The sequence below is a fragment of the Pelecanus crispus genome, chromosome 7, assembly GCF_030463565.1.
Source record: "Pelecanus crispus isolate bPelCri1 chromosome 7, bPelCri1.pri, whole genome shotgun sequence".
NCBI classification, from domain to species: domain Eukaryota; kingdom Metazoa; phylum Chordata; class Aves; order Pelecaniformes; family Pelecanidae; genus Pelecanus; species Pelecanus crispus.
In genome coordinates, this window is record NC_134649.1 from 38,658,714 (window position 1) to 38,681,360 (window position 22,647).

A 22,647-nucleotide genomic window follows, 5' to 3' on the forward strand; every position below is an offset into this window, starting at 1 on the left:
AGGAGGGGCCGTGCAGGCTGGCACCCCGGGGGGGTCCCTCTTCCCCACCAGCCCCCCCCGGCTGGACACAGGATACTCCCTTTCCGGCTGTAGGCTCGTCGGCGCGGTGTTGTGTGACACTACCTGGCAGCTATCACCTCTGCCCCAGGGTGGCCGGGCTGCGTGGGTCCTCTCTTGCCTCCGGGAGGTGGCCCCATGGTTTGGGAGTCAGCCCTGCCAGCACCCTCTCCTTTCCTGGTTTTATTTGCTCTGTCCTGTGCCCTTTGGGTGGACAATGGCAAAATCAAAGCAGAATGCTGGGCGTGTTAGCACGGCCCTGCTCCCTCGGAGGGGGGATGCGCACCCACTGGTTTGGGTGCAGGAGCCCGGGGCTTCGGCGGTGCCTGAGCTGTGAGCACCAGTGGGAAGGGGAAGGTTTCGGTCCTGGGGCTGGGCTCTGCCCGCCACACATGTCAAAGCTTTTTCCTCCTCCCAACTCAGGGACTTGCTGTGGAGCTGCTCGCCGGCAAGAGGATGGGGCAGGAGGGGACCAGGGCGTGAGCGAAGGTGGGACAGGAACCTTGATGCAGCATCCTCTCCTCGCAGCCCCATCTCGACCCCTCCGCCCTGGCTCAGTTTCTGTCTCCGATGGACATCTCTGGGGCTGGGGGACTCTCTGCTTCCCCCCAGCGAGTGTTGGGAGGGAAGGAGGGAGGCTTTGAAATGCAATCCTGTAAATAAGCCCTTCTTTCGTGTTGCCCGTCAGCGCTGTGCGAGCCCTGTGGAACTGGAAAGGGTTGTCGTGAAAAGGCTGCGGCGTGTGTTTCAGGCAGATAAGTCCCTGCCTTTGAAGTGTGGCAGGTGGGCAAAAGCGCCCTCCTCTTGTAGCTGCTGCCAGCCGCTGTGAATTAATCACAGCCCTGTACAGATAAGAGTACAAAGCGTGGCTGAGCACTTCTGCCCGGAGGAGGGGTCTGCAGGGGACTGCTTGGGACCCAGGATGGGGGCTTGAGAGCCCAGAGCGGGGGAGATGGAGGGCTGGGGTGGGAGAGCCCCGCAGGGGGACCGGCTGCGGGGCGGTGAAGAGCCCCCTCTTCCCAGCGGTGGGCTTGGGGGGTGTCCCCTGCGGTGAGACCGGGTCTCTTGGTGACCTTCCACGTGTGCCCCCGAGAGCTTGTTTTCGGTTCTCGCAGGGAGCCGGTGGCCCACCCCAGCACCCCCTGGGCCCTGGGCAGACCCCTGCCAGCGCACGTTAAATCCGAAAGCAGCCTTGGCATGTCTGCAGCTGCCTTCCCGCTCCGGCTGCGCTCCCTCCCTCTCTGCCTGGCGTCCCTGGCCCCGGCTGAGCTCTGAAGCCCCGTCCTCCGCCGCCGTCCTCCAGACCCGCTGCCAGCGCTGGGTGGCCGCCAGGTCACGCTGCTGCCCTGTTCCTCTCATCGCCCGTCTTTCCAAAAGGCGGCCCTGGGGAGATGCTCGTCTCTGCCTTGTGCCCGTTGCTGGTGGCTGTAAGGACGTTGGGAGGTTTTCCCCTTGGCGGTTTGGTGGGCGGCAGTCGGGCAGTGGTTATGGCAGTGGGGAGGTGCCTCCTCACCTGGACAAGCCTGGAGGGCGACCTGCCCAGGGCAGCAAGCATGCTGCAGTGGAAGGAGCCGTCTCTCCTCTGATGCGTCGTCTCTGCCCTCCCGATGCTTTCGCTTCCCCTTGCCTTTCACATGCATTTCAGGTCCCAGCCTTGTCTTGTACAGCTCCTCAGGGCAGCGGCTCTTCACTGGCGCTGGCTGTGGTGGGGCCTGGGCCCTGCAGAAGCTTCTGGATGCTCCAGCATCATGGTTCATAAAGGAGAGCCGAGCTTTGGAGGGAGCATCGGGCTTGAGGCAGCAGCAGGATCGGCCAGTGCTGTTGTCCGTCCGTGACCCGGCACCACTGCATGCTTCTTAGCAAGGCGATGTGCTCTCGTCCTCCAAAACCTGTATGGGATGGCAACTCCCTTCTCCAGCTGGGACAAAACCATCCCAAGGAGCCCTCTCTGGACCTCCTGGGGAAGGACTTTGCCTCTGCCCAGCCGGGGCGTACTGTGCCCGGTCCCTCGTTACACCGGGGTGCCCGGGGGTTGAATGCCATCCCTTCCCTCGTCGTTCTTTTGCTGGGGTTCTCCATGGCTGGCCTGGGAGGCGAGGGGCCTCTTGGTAAGGTGAGATGCCTTTGCATCTCCTGGCGTTGCGCTGCCTCCACCAGCCCTCTTGGCTTCTAGGGGACCAGGTCTTAAACCCTTCCCTCTTCAGAGTGAAGTTGTGCTGAGTGCTCGCCCCATGGGGTGGGCTCCTCACTTGGGTGGGGAGGGCATGCACATGGGTTTTTCGCAGAAGAAAGCCTTTGGGTTTGCTTTGAGATGATTCACCCCAGCAGGGAGCTTCTAATTTCTTGCCTCTGGTCTCCTCCATTTACTTAATGAGGCAGCAGCCCAACAAGCCGACCTGTGTTCCTGCTCCTGCTCCTCTGCCTCGGCACGGCCCCAGGGTCCAGCCACCCCCCGGGGTCCTGCCAGCCCCTCGCAGGAGGCAGCGTCGCCGAGCCGCTGCCTAAAGCCAGCCTGAGGCAGGCAAGAGCGAGGGCAGGAATCCTGAGCGAGAAATTAGTGTGAGTAATTATTAGTATTGGGTAATTATATCAGCGTCAGGATGAGGAGAAAGGTTAATAGGTTTATTTATTTATTTATTTATGGTAAATGTCTTTTCCCCCGGGTGGGAAGGCAGGCAGGGTGGGCAGGAAGGAGCGTGTTTCCGAGGGGGCTGCTCTGATTAAACCGCATCCTCTCCCCCTTCCCCTGCCCCCAGCAACCCCGCGGGTTCAAGGAGAGGGGGGGAAGTGGTCCCCCCAGCATCTGTAAGAGATCAGATGGGAGGCACCTCGTGCGTCCCATGTGCCGCTTCACCATGTTATGGTCCAAACAGCCCATCCCCTTCTCGCTAGCCGGGATGAGAAGGTTCCCATCGGGCTAATCCCTCTGGAAAGGCTCTGATGCTAGTTTCCCATCTCTGCCCACACAGAAGCGGGTGCTGTGGGCTGTTGGGTTCTCCTGGGGTGGAATGATGTTGGGTCTGTCTGCCGGTGGTCTCCTGGTGCTGGGGAGGAGCAGCAGGATGGGTTTGCCTACACGAGCTAACTTAGATCTCCCTCATGCCCTGCCTCTTGGCCAACCAGAAAACAACTTGATTGCCAGGTCTTACAAATTTCATTTTCCTGAATTACAAACCCGCCTATAGAGCATCCTTAGTAGGAGGAGAGGTGCCGGAGAGAAGGGTTCCTGTGTCTGCATGCCTGGGGTGGCCCCGTGCACCCCACCAGAGCACCCTGATGTGTGGCAGGCTGGGCTCCAGCCCTGGTTGACTACTGAGAGTATTTTTAGGTTCTTCCTGGAGCCTCAAATTAACTGGAAGTGCTTCACGTCTGTTGGTTTTTTTAATACATCTCTTTCTCTTTCCCAGCACTGCGCAGTGCAATAAAGTAATGGGGAAATTACCCCGCTAGTTAAAAATTACTGCCAGCGCGACATCCAGCCATAGATCTATTTTAGAACCAGGGTAAAACTATATCGATTCTTCTGCGCCGCAACTGCAGCCCATAAAAGGATTGGAAAGGTGCGTTTGTCACGTTGCTGTAGCAAGGAGGGGAGACAGTGCCTTGCTGGGGAGGGGGGATGCTCCCTGTTACCCTTCTCCGGAAAGTTGGCTTGGACAGGACTTCATAGAGGAGAAGCTGAGAGCCAGGAGGGGAATGATCTGTGAGGGCATGTGGGGAGGCAGGGTTGGGTCCTGGGGGTGATGCTGGGTACTGCTGGGCAAGGGGTACCGCAGGGCAGGGGGTGCCACGTGGCCCTGTACCGCAGGCGTCTCGGGCTTGATGTTTGGAGCAGGAGCAAATGTGGTCCTGGACCTGCGCAGAAAGAACCCCCCCGCAAAAGGGCAGGCAGAGGCTTTAGGACGGACTTTCAGCATCTCTGGGTTGCCCAGCACACAGTGGTACCCAGGACAGGGGTGATGGGGAGCAGAGTCTGTGTAGGGGTCTGGCAAAGGATGCTGAGAAGGTGGGTAAGTACCAGGACCAGGCTGGGTTATGTTGAAGGCTCTTCAGTCCTGCGGCAGGACGTACAGGGGGTTTTTGGCTGTGCCGTGAGCTACCAAGGGTTAGCCTGGCCCTGCAAGCCCGGTCACCACGTTCTCTGGGGAGAGGGCGGCCCCTTTGCTCGCTGCTGTGCAGGACTCGTCACTCTCTGGTTGCTCAGGGGTCTCTTTCTTAATTAAATACATTTGTTTTGTAAAACTGCCTAAAAATAATCCAGGGCTGGTGCATGCAGGAGGCTGGCGGTGAATCAAAGGCGCCGCTCTAATTAAACGGGCCCCGGTTTGTTTGTGAGCCGCATACATTTCCATGCTAATCAGCTGCACACCGGGATCCTGCTTTCCTGGCCCGTATCTTCCTGATTGGGAGCTATGCAAATGCTGGTGGCGATTTATTGCAGGAGGGGGATGAGGTGGCTGGGATGCTAGGGATGCTAGGATGCTGCCATGGCGGGCACAAGGGCTTGGGCATGGCCATGCCAGGCCGTGGGAGTGGGTGCAATGATCAGGGCAGGGCTGTGGGATGCATTTTAGGGGGTGCTTCAAAGCAGTAGATTTGGCCCTGTGCCGTGGGGGGATCCCGAGTCCTGCGGATGGGGTGCCAGACTGGCTCCCTGGGTGTGCTGGCAGCTCTGTGGAGCTGATCCTGGGCAGCATTTGCTCCGTCTTGCTGGGCACGCTGCTTTTCCGCCTGCCGCTGGGTTTTTTGCAGAATGTGTTGCTGGCGTGACCCCCATCCCATCCCATCCCATCCCATCCCATCCCATCCCATGGGAGCAGACCAGACCTACTGAGCTCCAGCACTGTCTCCCCTGAGGCTGCCCTGTGCCAGGGGACAGCCCGAATCTGGGGGTGTCGATGGCATTAGCAGAAAGCGTCTCTCGCTCGCAGAGGTGGCAATCGGGTTATGGCAAGTAGTGCAGCCGAGTTTAGCTCCTGCTCAGTGGGTGCCTCCAGCCCCGTGCTGCCTCGTGATGTGGTTATCGCCGGTACAGCCAGAAACTGGTGTACTTAGGAAGAGCTTTAACGTAATTGTGAGCCGTAAGGGGATTAAAGCCTTCGCCACGTTCCTGCTCAGGGAACAAAGGCACTTTCTGAACCTCTGTTGACCCTCAGCTTCCTTGAGACCCTCTTGACTTCCCTGGTCACGAGCCCAAACGTTTCCTCTGATGGATGGGGAGACGGGAGCCCTGTGTGTGCTGCAGCATCCTGCCCGGCTGGGGCTCGGTGCAGTGCGGCGTGTGAGCCGCTTTCGGTACTGCTGCAGCGAGTTGGGGTTTGCTGCTTTGCTGCAAACTGGGGGCTCGTCTGTGCCATGCTGCAGGTTGGAGGGGCTTAGGGGCTGAGCAGCAGCGGGGGAAGCAGGGCAGCACATAGGAGGGTGCAGCGTGAGAATCATGGATGTGGCTTGCCTCCTTGGAGAGAGGTGAACGTTATCAGCATAAACATGGGACAAACGCAAAAAAGGGAAGAAAACGTTGCAGTTTGGTCTTCTGGAAAGGGTTGGGATATTTGCAGAGCGGCTGCTGCTTTGCTGTGCTGTGGTGGCTGTGGCGTGGCTGGGACGGAGGGGCGGCATCCCTAACAGGGCATGTTCCCCATCCCCCTCCCTGAGTGGGGGCTGAGGTGCGTGTGGGACTGTGTTCACCCCACCTTGCTCTCCCTGCAGATCCTGGTGGACTTGCCGGCTGAGAGGAAGCACCAAGCACTGCAGTACGAGAACGTCGTGGCCCACGAGGGCAGCTCCATCCTGCGAGACCTGGTGCTGAGCCCTGACCGCCAGCACATCTATGCCATGACCGAGAAACAGGTAAGGGGAGGGGACGGCAGCCCCTCTGCTCTCCTGACTTTGCAGCCCACGTTGCAGCTGCAACCTGCAGTCCATGCACTGGGAAGCCTTTTGGGCAGCTCCCCGGAGGGGTCTGGCCTTCTCTTCCTGCGGTCGGGGCTGCCTGGGGACTCTTGTCCCAGGGCACGGAGGCAGCTCCTCTCTGCTTCTCTCTGCAAAAACGCTTCCCCAAGGCACTGACTCTGTGGCCCTGCTGCTCCTCTCCACGCTGGGGCCATGCTCCAGGCATTAATTGTTAACAGCAGCTGCTTGCTAACAATCCCAGTGGTCCCCAGGGACCAAGGGCTGCCTGACCCTTCCTTGCTGCGGGGGCCTGGCCATAAACCTTCTCCCCGCTCCAGCCATCCCCTCCCAAGCAGGGCTTTTGCAGGTTAGCAGAAGCTCCTTGCTCTGAATGGCTTTTTCTCCTCTGGGGTGGCTGCTTTTGCACCTTGGGGCAGAGGGGACGGTGTGTCCCCAGAACCCAGCATGCACACCACGGTCCCTGCCTCTGCTCCTGCTGAGCCAACCGGAGGTACAGACACGATCCCGATCCGGCACTGCCGTCCTGGCAGCATGGTTGGGGCTCATGATAACAAGTTTCGATTGGCTTTGCAAGTGTTTGTCCTGCCAGAGAGCTTGCTGGTGCGAGTTTGTACATCCATGGGCTGCATTGGAGCAGGTGAAGCAGGTTCATGCCACGGCGGTGGCACTTTTTGGATCCGGCATCAGTGGAGACGTGCCCCGTGCCTGGTGGGGTGACGCAGGGCGGCCGTGCTGGGACGTGTGCTCGTGTCTCACAGCGTCTCCACTGCTCTGCCTGGGTGCACGGGTGGGACCGTGGCTGAGCTCCGCACGTAACAGGTCTCCTGGCTGCCAGCCCAGGGGCTTGGGAGGGGGAAGGATGCTGGAGCAGGGCCGTGGGTTTGTCTAGACAGCCCCGTGGGGAAAGCAGAGCCCTTTCCCTCCTCCCAGCGCCTGTCTCTGGTTTCTGCTCTGCTGCAGGAAACCCGCGGCTTTCCAGGAGGGGCAGAAACTGTGTTTGGGCTCCTCCGTGCAGCTGTCCTGGGCTGTGTTTCTGTCCCTGGCCGTGTTTCTTTCCTTGGCCTGGCTCAGCTAAGCCTCCCCTCTGTGGGGGAGTTGTTGGAGACCTGGATGCAGGAGGCGGGGTTATGCCGAGCTGGACCAGGGATCTCCCCAGGGGCCACCGTGGTTGCTGGGAGCCGGCACGCGCCTGTGCGGGGTCTGCCTGGGGGGGACCCGCCGCCGACCCCCTCGCCACCACCTGCCTGAAGTGGTGTCGGGGGCAAACAAATGGGAACGCTACAGGTATCCTCATTGGTATGCAAACCAGAGGGTACTGGTTGGCCAGCCTTATCCCAGCCCTGTAGACATCACACTGAGCCCATCCCCTGCTGGGCTGGGCGGAGAGAGGGCACCCTGGATTTCGCCTTCAGTAGAGAAGTTTACAAATTTTAGTTGAGTGAGTCCTACCCTGTGGGAGCAGTGGGGAAACTGAGGCACGGGCGCAGCAGGCACAGGCAGCTGCCTGGCGCTGCCGGCTCCTCGCGGCGGGCGAGCAGGCAGCTCCCTGCTTCCTGCACCCCCTCCCCATTCCCACCTTCTCCTCCCCCCTCCTTAATAAAACCCGCTCTCTTCCCCACTACAGCTCGGTGTTATCAGAGTGCTGGTGGAAAGTAATTAAGTGAACAGTTGTAACAGAGCTCGAAGGGCTCAGCGAATGAGGGGATTTTAATCAAATCTGGAGGAGCAATTAATAAAGGACCGGTAACCCTTTCAGAGCAGGGCTGCGGCAGCCGCGGGGTGCCTGGCCGGCGCTGGGAGCCAGTGTGGGGCTGAGCCAGCACAGCCTGCTCCCACCACCCTGCAAAGGTGCAGTGGTGGAAGGAGCTTGGTTGGGCTAAAAGCCTCCCTGGCATGGAGGCGTTGCCTGCAAATGCACTGCCTGGGCCCGGGAGAGGAGGGGGTGATGGCAGGGGGCTCAGCCTGCTCCCTGCCGCTGCCTTCTCTCTAATGGGCCAGTGTGAGTCCGTGCTGGGTCCATCTCTGGGCTCTAGGTGTGGGCACAGCCGGGAAACACTCAGCCTGTCTTCCTTCACGCCCTGCCTGTTCTCCGCAGGTGACACGGGTGCCGGTGGAGAGCTGCGAGCAGTATGAGAGCTGCGAGCTGTGCCTGGGCTCCCGGGACCCCCACTGCGGCTGGTGCGTCCTCCACAACATGTAAGTACCGCAGGATCGTCCCTGGGGCCGTGCCAGCGAACCACAGTTGGCAAACTGTGTCCGTCCCCACCACTGGTCTCCTTGGGGAAGACCCCTCCTGGACTTCAGCCCTGAACCGTGGGGGCCTGGAGTGTTCCAAGGGTTCCCTCATCCCCTCCCATGGCACCCAGGCAGCGCTCGCAAGCACCCATGTGTGGCGCAGCTGCCGGCAGGGCCCGCTAATCCTGCTCGTGGGCTCCCAGGTTTGGCATCCTTGTGCCAATAAGGAAAGCTGAAGATAAAAGACCCAAGAAGTCCCCAGCGCTGGCACCAGGGGAAAGCAGAGCTCCTGTACGGGCCTCAGCCACCCATGGTCCCTAGCTGGGCATCACCACTGTACCAAAGAGTCTGTCTGCTGTGGCATCAGCCCAGAGCCGCGCGGGACCCCGGGGGGTTCTCCTCCTCCTCACCGTGGTGGTTTCGTCCCCCTCCAGATGCTCACGCAAGGACCGGTGCGAGCGGGCGGACGAGCCCCAGCGCTTTGCCTCCGACCTGCGGCAGTGCGTCCAGCTCACCGTCCAGCCGAAGAACATCTCGGTCACCATGTCGGAGGTCCCGGTAAGCCACCTCTGCTGCCCGCGGACCCCCCCCAGCCACCTCCTGACCCTCTGGAGGCGATGGCTGGGGAGGCGGCAGTTAAAAATAAGTAATGAATATATGACAAATAGGGAGAAAGGGGAAGAGAGGTCCGAGACAAATAAAACACGGCAAAGTGCAGGGCATTGATGAGGGCTGGCCTATTGATGGAGATAATAAAGCAGTTGATGATTATTCAGAAAAGACATAACCAAGCAATAAATATTTCTGCATAATACAAACACCAGCATCAGAGATGCCATTCATAGGCCAGCGATCTGTCTAGCTCGATAGCCTGTCTCTGACCCTGGCCTGCAGTAGATATTTTGGGATGAGACTTCGATGCACAACTCGCTGCTCTCTCTGTGCAGACAGAAAGGATGATGGACTTCCCCGAAGTATTTTCCAGGCCATTAGCACTGTGAAGAGAATATGAAACAGCATATACTAGCAATAAAGTTTTGAAAACTGCCAGGTCTGGATATCTGGCACTCAGGAGTCTAAAAGTTGGCTGAGGAGTTCCATGGCCTGTGGATATTTTGTATGACTTGTAATAAATAAGTGGATGTTGAGAAAAGCCCAGGAAACAAAAAAGGTGCTTGTTTTTTTTCCCAGGTGCAGAAAGGACCAAATGGTCAGAGACCACTTAGTTTGACATCAGGTTTAGAAAATCTAAAGGAAAAAACCTGGTGCAGGATACAACTGATAAAGAATTAAGGATAGGAATATAATTAATGCCAGTCAATGTGGTTTTATGTCAAACAAACCTCATTTTGTTCTTTGGTGAAATTATGACTTGAATTAGGAGAGGGACTGTTGGGATGTGATGTCTTTAGGCTTCTGTGAGGCATTTGACTTAGTACAACACAACGTTCTGATTAAAAATTAGCATTATACAATATTGATAAAGCACGCTTAAGTGGATTAAAAACTGGCTCTGTGACAGATCTCAAAAAGTCCTCATCAGAGTGGAATTGTCACCAGATGGAAGCAGTTTGGAAAGTGCTTCTGCAGGGGCTAATGTTCATTGGTAATGTGGAAATAAATGCAAGATGGCTGCGGATGGGACCTGCGGAGGATGCTGGGACTGGAGGGTGGTACGGGGTGAGATTTCCTGCAGAGCGGTTGGGTCTGGGTGGGGCTGGTTTAGCAGAGAAGTTGGGGTTTGATATTGCCAAGCCTAAAGTTAGACGTGGAGGGGAAGGGCAGGCATTTGCCTGGCATCCTGGAAAGTGGTGCCGGGGCTGAGCCCTTGCTGTGGGGCTCCCGATGCTCCCTGGGCAAAGCTGGGAGCTGGGTGGCTTTTTCACGTCTCGGGTGATTATCTCCCTGACCGATGGCAGGTTGCTGCGCGGAGGTCTGGTGTGGTTGACACAGGGATGCTGCGCTTGGGCTGGAGTCCAGCTTTGAAAGGGGGAGGCTGAAAACCTCCCGTAAACATCATGTAAATGAGTAGAAGGCTGGAGGAAATGCCTTGCAGTGAGAGACTTCCAGAGCTCAATCTGCTTAGCTTATCAAAAAGAAGATTAAGAGGTGACTTGATTACAGACTATAAGTGCCTTTACAAGGAGCAAATATCAGGGACTAAAGGGCTTTTTAATCTATCAAGGAAAGGCATAACAAGAATTAATGGCTGGAAGCTGCGAAAAATTCAAATTAGAAATAAGGCAAGCGTTTTGTAAAGTGAGAACTGCTGACCCCGGGAATGACTTTGCAAGGGAAGAGGTGGATTCCTCCCCTCCTTGGCTCTGCCGGAGCGGATGTCTTTCTGTGAAACACTCTTCAGCCCGATGCTGTGCTTGGTCTCTGTAGAGGTGAGGCATAATGGCTTGTGGTACAGCGAGGGCAGAGGATGGGAATCTGTGAGTCATTCTGTCTTTTAACCCATTTACATCCTCTGTCCTTGCTTCAGCAGGGAAGGTCCAGGGATGGGGCTTGCTTGCAAAAGCCCAGAGCAGGTCTCCCCACCACATGTGGGTGGTGGAGGAGGGATTGCACCCCTGGTCTTTTCTGTTGGCTGGACTTAAACATAGCAGACACACAGGAGTCTTTTTTGCTAGTTTTCTATGTTGATGCTCTTGCCTCTCCTCCCCAGCTGGTCCTGCAGGCCTGGAATGTCCCAGACCTCTCGGCGGGAGTCAACTGCTCCTTCGAAGACTTCACTGAGTCCGAGAGCCGCATTGAAGATGGGAAGATCTACTGCAGCTCTCCCTCTGCCAAGGACGTCATCCCCATCACCAGGGGCCGCGGTGAGCTTGAGCCCTGGGGTGGGAAAAAAGCCCAAGACAAACCTTTTCCCCCTTGTTTGCCCCACAGTCAGATGTGGAGGAGGACGGTCCTCCCATGACAGCGATCCCCAGCCCCCGAGCAGGACCTGAGTTGGGTTCTCAGGGTATAGGGGAAGGACATTGCTGCTCATGTCGGGGACTGGTCCTTGCTCTCCTCCAAGCCGTGGGTATAGCTACTTGTTGACACTGTAGGGGTCTGTGCACCAGTCCTGGGCACCCTGGCCTTGTTCCCACCTATGGACCATTCCTGGTCGGATGTGCTGTAGGTGGCCATGGGCTCTAGGACATTCTGCTGACCCCAGAACTGTTAAGCTTCCCTTCAGTACCACGAGTACAACCCAAGGCACCTGCCTCCATGCCAGCAGGCTGCAGTTAGCTGTAGGGGCTCAGAGCTGTACTGGGGCTCTGCTGGCCTGTTTGGTGGCTGAGTGGGGGTGGGTGAACGCTCTCTTTTGATTGCCAGATTCACGGGATTTAGTTAGTTAACTGGGCTGAGTGGTGATGCCCAACTCCCTCCAGCCCATCACAAGCCTTGGGCTGAATGCTGGGCTGTGCACTGTGCCCTTTCTGATGCCTTTTTCTGCCTGGGTCTCTCCCAGGGGACAAGCGAGTGGTGAAGCTCTACCTGAAATCTAAGGAGACGGGGAAGAAGTTTGCCTCTGTGGATTTTGTATTCTACAACTGCAGCGTCCATCAGTCGTAAGTGGCCTGGGCTTTGCGAGAGTGCTCCGGGAACAGATTGGTGGGGCAATGTGAGACTGGGAGAGAGAGATCTCGGCTTTGTGGGTGCTGATGTTGCAAGAGGAAAGGGCAGTTGAGTATAGTAATATACTATATTCTGTAGTGGTGTTTGCAGTGAGAAACCTTGTCCTTTTGCCCTTGTAAACTGGGACGGTGACCAGAGTACCCACAGTTGGTTTGGGTGTGTGGGAACATGTAGCATCAGGGCAGAACCTCAGTTAAAAACAGGGCTTTGGGTTTGGCAAAGCTTTGGAAGAAAAAGCGAGTTTACTGCATTGCAGACTGTAGCAATCCATGTGACCAAAAATGCCAAGCATCTTGTTATTCCTGGAAACAATTAATAGGAGTGACTTGGAGATGCAAAAGGAGAAGCCTGTGTTTTTCTGCGATGATACCTGCTTCCCAGGCTTGCTGGAGAGTGAGCTGGAAAGTTACAGCAACATGGCATGGAACATGTTGCATGTCCTGAGGTGTTTACCCAAGAATTTCCTAACTGGAAGTTATTGTGAATTTGCTTTCTTGTGAGACTGCCTTGAAATCTACTCCACGTAGGGGTTTTTAGGCAGTTTGAGATACACATCTGATAAAATAGAGGAGGTGTGGATTATTGATGTGCTGTTGAAGCAGGTGTCTAAAGCCTCTAACATCGAGCTCCTAATGAGGAGCTGCGGACAGTGAGCTTGAGTGGTGGGGAGATGGCTCCGCTGTGGGAACGTCGGAGAAGATGCTGGGGTGTGTTTGGGCAAAGAATTTGGAGCTCAAGAATGCGAGCAATTTCATTACCCTGCCAGAAACTTCCCACGGATGGTGGCGCTCCGGCTGATCAGTAATTATAGATAAGGAAATGCAGAGTGATCTCTTTTGGATGGCTGTTTGCAAAGTGTCTAGGCTGGCTTGGGGGGGCTCTGCTGCAGATAGCTTCTCCAAAGCCTGTTTGGCAAACGAGCTGGCTTTTCCTCTTTGATCAGGGAAAAGCAGGTGAGATGCAGTTTCCCCGGCTGGGTACCTGCAGTGAGCTCCGAGGGGGATGCGTCAGAGGAGAGCCCCTGAAAACCTTGTGCCCTGCCTGCTTTTTGCACGGGGAGCGGGTCTTGGCTCCTGGGAGCACTGTGCCAGCGAGGGAGGAGAGAGTTTGCAAACTTGACTTTCTCCCTCACCTTGACTCCCGAGATGAGCTTTGTCTCCCTTCACGTTGTGTGGTTTCAATAACATTAGCTCAGCTTTGGCTCAGGCTGGCTGCATGTCATTATTTTGCAAATCAAAAAGCAGATGTGACTTTTATTTTTCTAAATGAAAGAAAAAAGACTTTTAAATACAAATGGCATCGGATTCGGTCCAATCGGGGCTTCAGCATTGTGGTCCAGCGGGAAGAGGTGGTGAGGGAATTGGCATTTTATTTTATGTGCCTGACACAGGAGGGAAAAAAAAAACCCCAACCCCCGCCAAACAAACCTACAACAAAGAGCCCTGACTGATTTATTACTGCGTTGATGTTTAATTTTGGATGCATTATTTAAAAAGGCTAATTATGGATGCATTAATATTTATGGGCTCCGGTTGGAGCTGATAGAAAAGTCCATGTTCTAGGCTGGTGAACATTATTATTATTTCTTTACGTCAAGAATTTTAGGGTTTGGAGGCAGTTTTAACTATGTGACCTGCAGCCGAGTCATAGCCAAAGAGCATGACAATACCTAGGATGATGCAATACTTTTAAATACCATTTGCAGACAGGCGTCTTTAATGGATCTCTTCGGAGTTAATAGCCTTTCAGATCCAGGTTTCATATTTTGTGGAGGAAAATCTATACGTCAGCCTGATAAATTCTGTATTAGGAACAATATGCTTTTCCACAAGGCTAATGTTTTTCCTGTGGAGATCTCTGATCACCGTGCATTATATTTTCTTTTTATATTTGGGCGGCTTTGCTTGGGTTGAGAGCCAGAGGCCTGCATGTCGAATCATTTCTCAGCCGAGGACGAAATGTTTAGGTGAGATTTTTCAGATGGCTGTGGAGAGGTTGGAGGATTATAAGGCAGCTCTTCTCTTGTGTAAGCTGAGGTAGCTCCAGGGAAGCCAGCACAGCTCCACCGTGTACTCAGGGGAGAGCCTGACCCTTCTTATGTTCAGCAGATGCCTGGAAAGGCATCAGCAAATCGTGCCGCTAAAGCCCTTTTGCAGGCTGTGGGGCTGATGCTGCTGCTGTGCAAGCATCCTGGCTCTCTTGTGCCTCACCGCCCTGCAAAACTCTTCTTCCCGTGTGTTTTCAAGGACTGCTGGAACCAGCCTGGTCCAGGGAGGGTTGCAAAAGAGAAGATATGTCTAACCCCTTCACCTGCATGGCAGGAGGGGTACAGAGGAGGTTGTGCTGCCCATATATTTGGCTTGTGACAGTCAAGGCTGAGGGGATGCCTTTGAGGTAGAGCTCTGTTGCTGTCCTGTCTGTTGTTGCAGGGCTTTATAGTGTCGCCTGGTGTGACGGGACTGTTCCAGTCACGGACCAGCATCGCTGGCTTCCGGGTTACTTCTCCATGCGGGGTCCCTGGGACCCCTAGTCTGGGACTTGCACCCTCTCTGGGGCTCCATTCCTTGCTCCAGCAGGGTCACCTGGCAAGCTTCTGGGGGTCCCAGCTTGGTGTACCGCACCACGGCAGCCTCGGGGCTCCTGTGGGGCCGAGGCAGGCATTTCCAGGCAGTGGCATCTTGCTCATGAAAGTTTGTGCATCAGGCAGAGGACGTTTCTGGCTGAGCTGTGAGAGACGCATTGAATGGGGGAGTGGAAATCTGGAGGTTGATGCAGAAAAATGGGTCCCTTGCAAAGGGGAACGTGGGTGGCTGAGGGTCACTGCCAGCCCACAGAGGGGGAACAGGGCTGCCCACGCAAGCTCAGCTCCTGGGGTCAGGCTGTGGTTCCTGTTGTGGAGGACGGGATGGAAAACCCCATGGCAGGGACCGGGGTGGGTTCCCTCGGGGGTTTGCTGTGGGGCATCGATCAAGCGCAGGCATTTAAAGACCGCTTGGCGCCTTTGATCGTCTAATGAATCAGCCTGTGTCCAGCGCGTGCGCGGGCAGATGTTGAGGTCGTCTTTGTCAGCGTTAAACTCCCTCTTCAAAGCATTCATGGGGAAATGAGTCCCCTTTCAAGATAAAGACGTAACACCAGGCTCCCTGCCTGCCTCCGGCAGAGCCCGTGCTTGCTGGCGAGGTGGGCGAGAGGGGAATCCTCCCAGAAAGCCAGCGAGCAATTCCAGGGAATACCAAGATGTATTTCTTCCCACTATATCCATGTTTGCTCGCTGGGTTTCTCCTCTGGAAAATGGTCTGTAGCTCCTGCTGTGGTTTGGCTTTCTGGAGAGGGGGAAAATCACAGGTCGGCAGGTCTGATGACGAGTGGGGATCCAAGCAGCCTGGAAACCTGTGCTGGTGCATGCCCGCGCTGTGTCTCCTACCCGGGAGGTGGTCATGGTGGTACCAGCCTTGCGGTTGTGCCTCGCTGCGGTGCCGGTTGTGACACCCGGGTCCCATCAGTGGCAGGGTGTTGAATTTCTCTGAGGCTGGAGCAAGGGGCAGACATGCCAAGTGGCTCTAGCTCCTCCTGGCCAGAAAGATGTGACTCTGCCGTCACCCCATCCCACAGGTCAGGCTTTCTCTATAAGCCTCCATTAAGTAAATGGGATTTTAATGCACAGCCCCAGGGGCTGGGAGCAGGGCTGGGCTGCTCTGGTGGCCGAGGTGCCTGGTGGCACCCCTGGGACGATGCCAGCCCTCGTGCTGCTGGGCTCCTCGCTGCAGCCCTTTCGGCTGGCCATGTCCCGGGCTGCCCACGCCTCCGGGCTGCCCGCACACAGTGCGGCTGCTTCTCCACTGGCCCAGCGCTGCTTGTTTCCAGATGCTTACAGATGCTTTCTTTTCGAAGTCATGGACAGATGGCTGCAGGCAGGAGCGTGAGTGTATCTGAGTTAGCACGGCTGAGCTGCGAGGCTGTAACAGATCCCTGCGTACTCCTGGGCTTGGGCAGGTGGAAAATCCTGTAGGATGGCCCCAGAGACTGCTCAGGATAGTCTGGTTTATGTCACATTTGTTGTGAAGGAGGAGGGTTGGTGCAGCCTGGTGGTGTGTTTCAGTGAGGGGAGGCAGCTGAAGGTGTTTCAAGTGAATTACTTGTTTCTGGCCATCTTAAAAATCAGGGCCTGATGCTGCATCCTCCAGCCAGTGTGATGGTGGATGCCCTGAACCAGCCTGCAGCGGGTCTACGTGCCCAACCCCTGCCCTGAGAGTAAGGTCCTTGGCAAAACCCAGCAGGGATGGAAAAGCATTGGGCTGGCATGAAAGGAAGGGCAGAAAGATTGAGATGGGTAGGGATGGAGGGTGGCGAGAGCTGATCTCCCGTGCCGCAGCTCTCCCAGCTTTCGGTCTGGGCACCAGTCCGGAAGGGCAGGGCTGCCCGTAGGTCCGTGTAGAGGCTTGGGGGGCACTGACCGTCTGTTCCCACTGCTCTTCAGGATTTCTCCCCCTCCCGGGGGCACAGAGATGGCTATAAAGCCCAAAGCACTGCAGTTCAGCCCCTTGCGCCTGACAGCTGCTGCTCCAGATGCAGGCTAAGCCGGAGCTGAGTATTTGCTAAGGATGCATCCTCCTTGCCAAGAGGAGGTCTGAGGAGCAGTCGGGGGGCTTGCAGGCGGGCTGTGCTGTGCGTGCGCAGATGCTGTTTCCATCAGCACCGTGTTTATAATTTCCCTTCTCAGTGGACCTCCCCTACTCTGCTCCTGGTGCTGTTGAACTTGCCCTTGTCCCTCCTCCCTACCCTTTGCTCCACGTCCTTCCTCCAGGAATGCGCTGCTCCATGGAAATAGCCTCAGTGTGTATGTGCGTGCACGTGCAACACTTGTACCCCTCCGTCGCTTTTGTGTTCGCTGCTCAGGCTTATCTCACCCCTGTGGATGCTGGTTTTGTTTGCTGCCTTCCCCGCTCAGTGCGCTGAAGAGCTCTGGACTCCTTCGGGCCGGAGATCAGAGGAGGGAGCAGGCTCGTCCCCTGTGCATGGTGTGCCTGGGGCTGGGAGCACGGGAAGGAGGGTGACGGAGGAGCCCGGATCCGGTGCCACTGGCTCCCCGTCAGCTGCAGCATCGCTTTGGATTAGGTGTGGAGACAGCTGCGACCTCGCTGTGGCAGCCGGAGGTGCCTCTGCAGAGCTGCCCATGCACCCAGTGAGGAGCCGGTCCCCGAAGCCACCCCTGGGTCTGGGCTCGTCCTGCAGCGATGCTTGTGGCCCTGCACCCACCCTGGAGATGCGCCCAGCTCCAAGATGCTCCTTCGCTGTCCTGCTGCCCTCTCCGCGCTGCTGCTTTTCTGCAGCCGTGTCAGGTGTTTCCCTAGCGCAGCCTCAGCAAGTTTGGGATTGGTTTGGAAAGTGGAGGGGAGCGGCGTCGGGAGGTCTGCACCAAGCTGCGTAGTGAGTCAGGGGCAAGCATGGAGGCTGTGGGGAGGCTCTGGCTTTGCCCCTGTGTTACTCAGAGGCGGGCCGAGCTGCCCTGCTGCCTGCAGGGCTGCCTGCTCTTTTGGGAGCCAGTTGCAGGCAGGCAAGCCTGGACTTGTTTTGGGATGACGCAGCTTTTGCACAGAGTGCAGATGCGGGTCTGATGTTGGTGCCACTCCTCTTGCACGAGGATGTTGGGGAGGAAGGGGGCACTGCCAGTGGGTCTGAGCCCCTTCCCCCTGCCCAGCTGGGACTTCTCCGCCTGGACTCTGGCAGGGCTCGGGAGGAGGCGGATGGGGAGCAAGCTGTGGGTCTGCGTCTGTGCTGCACCCCCAGCCTCAGTTTTCTGCCTGGCTGGGCTTCTTGCACTCCCGGCACGCTTCGGGGAGGCGGGGGGACTTCAACACATGAAGGAGAGCCTCCCTCTAATTATCAGGAGTGATGAAAGCCTCTTAGGCAAGAAGTGATGAGGGAAGAGTGCCTGACCGTGGGAAGGAGAGAGACGGCACAGATGGCATCATGCTGCCGAGCAACCTGCTTCTGCGCTGGGAACAGACAGCAGCGACACACGGACACTCCGGAGATACAGCCCTGGCCACGCTGCCCAGCCTGACCTCCAGCCAGGGAGCCCTGCCTCGGCTCCTGCCCTGGGTTTTGGGCAGCCTTGCAGGGAGCTGGGGTGGTCAAATGGACGTGCCGATGCTGGCAGGACTGAGACAGGCTGGAAATGGGGTTTCACCATGCTACTGGCACCCGAGTGCTGACTAGCTTGCCACTTTACAGAGTCTTTGGCCAGCCGGGGGGTGCTGACCCAGACAGGCTCTAAATGCAGCAGAGACACTGTGGAGCGAGATGTGTGGCGGTGAGTGCTCTTATGGCGGCGTTTGATGTCCTTAAGGCAGATGGAGAACCTCGGCAGAAAGGAGAGTGTGAAAACCATCTCCAAGGATGGGGCTTTAGAAATGGCTCAGTTAAGTTAGAAGCAGCCAGGAGGGCTGAAGTAGGAGGGGGGGAACCATGCACCTCGGGGGGTACGTGGAGGATAACCTGCGATGCTTTAGGTCCTTTGGCAAGTGGAGACCAGCTGGGACCTGCAGTAGTTAAATGGCAAAGGAGACCCTCAGGCGAGGAGGGTCCCGAAATAGCCAAGATTTGGCTTTGACCCTGAAGAATTGCAGAACGGAGCTGCAGCTCTGGGGATTGGGGTGCCCTGGGGCAGGGCTGCACCAGGTGCTTCCTGACTGCTTTGAGGTGCCTCACGAGGTGGTGGAGAGGGGACTGGGGAGTCTTTTTGCAGACCCTGAAAGACTTGGTGGCTGGAAAATCTCTCCTTTGCCGAGGGCCAATTTCATGGGAGGGTTGGTGGTTATGCCCCAGCGTGTGGCTTGCAACTGCTTGGACCGCACTCCTCTCTTAAATGACCTCTCTGTGGTTGCTCTACTTCCATGAGGATTAACCCCTGCTTTGCCTGCCCCGCTGCCTCCACATCTTGGCCTGCCCATGGGAGGGCAGGAGCCGGCCTTTCGCTTTGTTTGTGTCCCCCGCTGCCCCCACCCTCTGCACCTCCCTCCATCAAAGCAACCAGAGATAGGAGGCTACAGCTCTGCTTTTAAGTTGAATCTCTTCAGCTGAAATAAAATTGCATATATTTGCATAAGGAGCATCTCAATTAGCATATTTGTGGGTAAAGCTAAAAGGGCTGTTCATTTGGAAGTGAAAATGTGAGCGAAACATGGAAATGACTTCCAGCCCCCTTTGCAAGCAGCTTAATTAAATATTTCCTTAGAGTGTGTGCATGGATTTGGGAAGCTCTTGCTGTATATGTAATGGTGTGTGAAACCGCAGGGTGGGCAGGGAGTGGTGGCCCTGTGAAGCCCTAGGTGTGCATTTGCACCCTGCGCTGCCCGCACCCCGCGCTGCCCGCTGCTGTGGCTCCCTCGTGCGCCATTCCCACACCTCCAAAGTGACGAGTCTGCTGGAGGGCAAGGGATTCGGCACGCCAGGCCCTGCCACCAGAGGATCCCTCTTTCCAGGAAGGTTTTCCGTCTGCCACCTCGCGTGGTGGTGCTGTGTTTTCCCCGTCATTTCCCTGGGGGGTAGAGGCAGAGAGGTAGCATGTGATTTAGGAGCAGGATCAGGCTGGGCAGGGCTGCCTGCCTCCTGCCAGAGCTGTGTTCAGGAGAAGATCCTGCCTTTGTTTAAATTTAATTGCTTTGGGCCAGATCCTGTTCCTGCTCGGATCAGTGAGAGCAGGTATGAGCCTTCTAGGAAGAAAAATGGTACTGCTGCTTTTTCTTTCCCCCCACTTTTTTTTTTTTTAAAACCAGCCTGATTCTTTCTCTTGCCTTTGAGCTTATGCTTCAGCATCTCTCCTGTCTTCTCGGGAGGGCAGCTTGGGCTGCGTGGGACATGCCTGGTGCAGACCTTCCCCGTGAAGGCTTGGGGGCTCCGTGGGATCCCCTGTGCTTGCAAACAGGGATGTGTTGTGGTGCTGGGAGGGTGTGCTTTGTGGGGGGTTAGCAAGGGGACAGGCTGTCGAGGTGCTGCTGGTGTGGATGGTTGCACAAGGAGGGGACTCTGTCCCCTCCTGCACTGGGAAGAGGCACTAGGTCCCTGGGGCTCATGTCTTTGGGAAGAGGGGTGCAGAGCAGAGCACGGCGCTCCTGGCATCCCTGGGCACCCCTGGCATCCCCAGGTGCCTGAGTGCATCCCCCAAGAGAGGTGGGGAGAGTGGGGCACGCACGATCCCACTGCACAAAGAGCCTGGAGAGGAGGCTGGGGAGAGAGACTGAAACGTTGCCGGCTGGAGGGAGGGGGTGGAAGCGCACACACAGACGCACGCGCGGCCACGGAGGGCTGAGGATGAGGGGGGCCGAGGGAGGGGGTCACACACAACCTATTGTGAACAGCTGAAAGGCGCTACAGTCCCGAAATGTTAATCTGACCCAACCTTTCGCCAGTTATAATTTTCCTCTCAATGAGTGTGCATTAATCTGGCCCTTTCTCCCCTGTTCCCCCGCAGTGCAGAGCACTTGTTCTGCCGTCTCTTGCTAAAATCGCCTTTCAGCGAACCCAAATAAAGCTCCCAAAGTCTGGAGCTCGGCTCCACCCCAGGAGCGGGGCAGGCAGGGTTAGCTTGCCAAGCGGAGGAGGGAGTGTGGCTGGCCTGGCTGTGGCACAAACCCTGCGGTGCCGGAAAGGCTGTTTCCCCTCGCCCTGCCGTGGGCAAAGCCCGGGAGTCCAGGGTGTGCAGGCATCTCCCTTCCCAGCCTGCTGGCACACGGCCTTCGCTCCACGTGTGAGGGGCCAGAGGTACAGGATCACCTATGGGTGCTGTCCCGCAGAAGCATCCCTAGAAGTGCCCTGGTGGACCCTGCCTCGCTGTTGCCCTAACGCTGCCTGCTTCTCTCTCTCCGCAGCTGCCTGTCCTGCGTGAACGGCTCCTTCCCCTGCCACTGGTGCAAGTACCCGCCACATCTGCACCCACAACGCCGCCGACTGCTCCTTTCTGGAGGGACGCGTCAAGCTCTCTGAGGTAAGGCGACGTGAGCCGGCTCCCCTCTCCTTGTCCTGGTCCTGTCACAACCCCCTGCCCTGTGGGGAAGGGTTTAGAAGAGGGCAAACTGCTTTGGAAACCTTTCCCACGACCTTGCCCGGGGTGCTGGGGCTGCCTGGGAAGCAATGAGGGAGGAGCGGGAAGTGCTGCCGGGACGGCATGCCAGTGGGGAGAGGCTGTGTCGTCTGAGGAGTGTTGCTGTGGAGAGGCTGCTTGGGAAGCTGGGTGCAGCCGAGAGCACTTTAGGCTGAATGAAGGGAAAAACAAAGGCAGAGACACTTAGGCATTTTCCTTTGATGTTTTTGAAGGGAGCAAGCTTGAACTGTCATTGCAGAACAACTTGTTTTCAGAGGGTGGAAGGTTGAAATCCGTAAAACAAACGTTTCACTGCACCTCACACCTTCTTCATCTCAAATGCTTTGCTAAGAATCATGTTCTTTCTTGGGGGTACATCCTGTGCATCACCCGTGCCACCCACGGGGGAAACCTGTCACTGGCAGGGCACTCGCAGGAGGTCCTGGCATCCCCAGCCTGTGGTGGCATCGCTGGGTTGGGACTGGAGGTCTGGCCAGCAACTGCTGACTCTACAGTAAATGCTGATTCGGGTCTGGAAGGGAGAGTTTTCGGGAGGAGAGTTTCTCCCCTGTCCGTCCTGGAAGGGGGCTCTGGTTGAACTTACCTGGGTTTCCGGTTGCCTGTGCAGGGGCCCAGTGGGAAGGGTCCTGCTGCCTGATGGTTGCTGCTGGGAGCAAAGCCACATGCTGTCCTCACGGGAATGGCTCAAATGGATGCTGTCCTGGAGAAAGTGTTTGCCCAAATCATCTCGGATAGTTTGGTCTCTGAGCTCCGGCAGAGCTCAGGTCCCATCAGCCTCCTAGGCCAGGACTGGTCCCCAGGAGCAGAGGCGAACAAGAAAGGCTTGTCTCCACTTCACAGACCACGTGTGAAGGCAAGCAGCCGAGATGCCCTTCAAGGTCTTTGCTGTCCTGGCTGGCAACGAGAGGAAGCCTGCATTTGCATCTCCCTGCTCGGGAGGAGCAGTGAATCTCCGTTCCCTGTAATCTGTGTATTCTGAGGCCTGCCCTCATCCTTGGTAAGGATCTGTGGGCTCCTGGGCATCCTTCTAGATTAGGGCTGTTGTCCTCCCCATTGCCCCCTGCTTCCATGCTGGGCTGGAGTCATGCAGTGCATGGAGTCAGACGGATCCATCTGTGTTCAAGGTGCACCAATTAATTCTTTCCCCTTCCTCCCCTCTGCCTCTCTCATCACTTGAGGAGCTAAAGCCCTCAAGGACGAGAGAGCTGGACCATTACTCAACCATTGCCCAGCCACCAGCAGCACCATCACTCTTGTGCCGGGGATGAGATGGATGGAGGAGCATCTTCCCATATACTGGGGCTGAGCCCTGCATGCCTTCCCTGCTCCCTTGGGATGGGTTGACCTTGGCTGGACTCCGAGTGCCCACCAAGCTGCCCTATAGAGCTTTCCTGTGGAAAACTGGAGCGCCTGGTCCTGCTGCCTCTCCCAGGGGAGCTGCTGTGTTTACGGGGGAAGATTTAGGCTTTGCAACCTGCAAAGAGAGCTGCTTGGGTGTTATACTTGGGTGCAGTTTGGAGCCTCCGTGGACTTCGGGAGCAGATGGACTTGCAGAAGATGGTGGTGTCCCTGTACAGGGCTGTGCTGGGCTCTTGTGATCCTTCTTTGGGGCATGGAGCTGAGCGAAGCTGCCTCTCAGCAAAGTGCATCTGGAGAGCTGGAAAAGCCCAACCGTTGCTGCTGCACGTGGACTGGCCGGGGCTGGCACT

At 56.8% G+C, this 22,647-nt stretch overlaps 1 protein-coding gene across 1 annotated transcript in view; it reads left to right on the plus strand.

Moving 5' to 3' along the window:
• PLXNA1 (plexin A1) overlaps window positions 1-22,647 on the plus strand; it is a 105,077-nt gene that overhangs the window by 32,519 nt on the left and 49,911 nt on the right. The window contains 7 exon segments of the mRNA XM_075714711.1: window positions 5,767-5,907; window positions 8,066-8,166; window positions 8,640-8,763; window positions 10,877-11,030; window positions 11,669-11,768; window positions 20,706-20,754; window positions 20,756-20,821. Coding sequence (XP_075570826.1) covers window positions 5,767-5,907; window positions 8,066-8,166; window positions 8,640-8,763; window positions 10,877-11,030; window positions 11,669-11,768; window positions 20,706-20,754; window positions 20,756-20,821 — 735 coding nt within the window.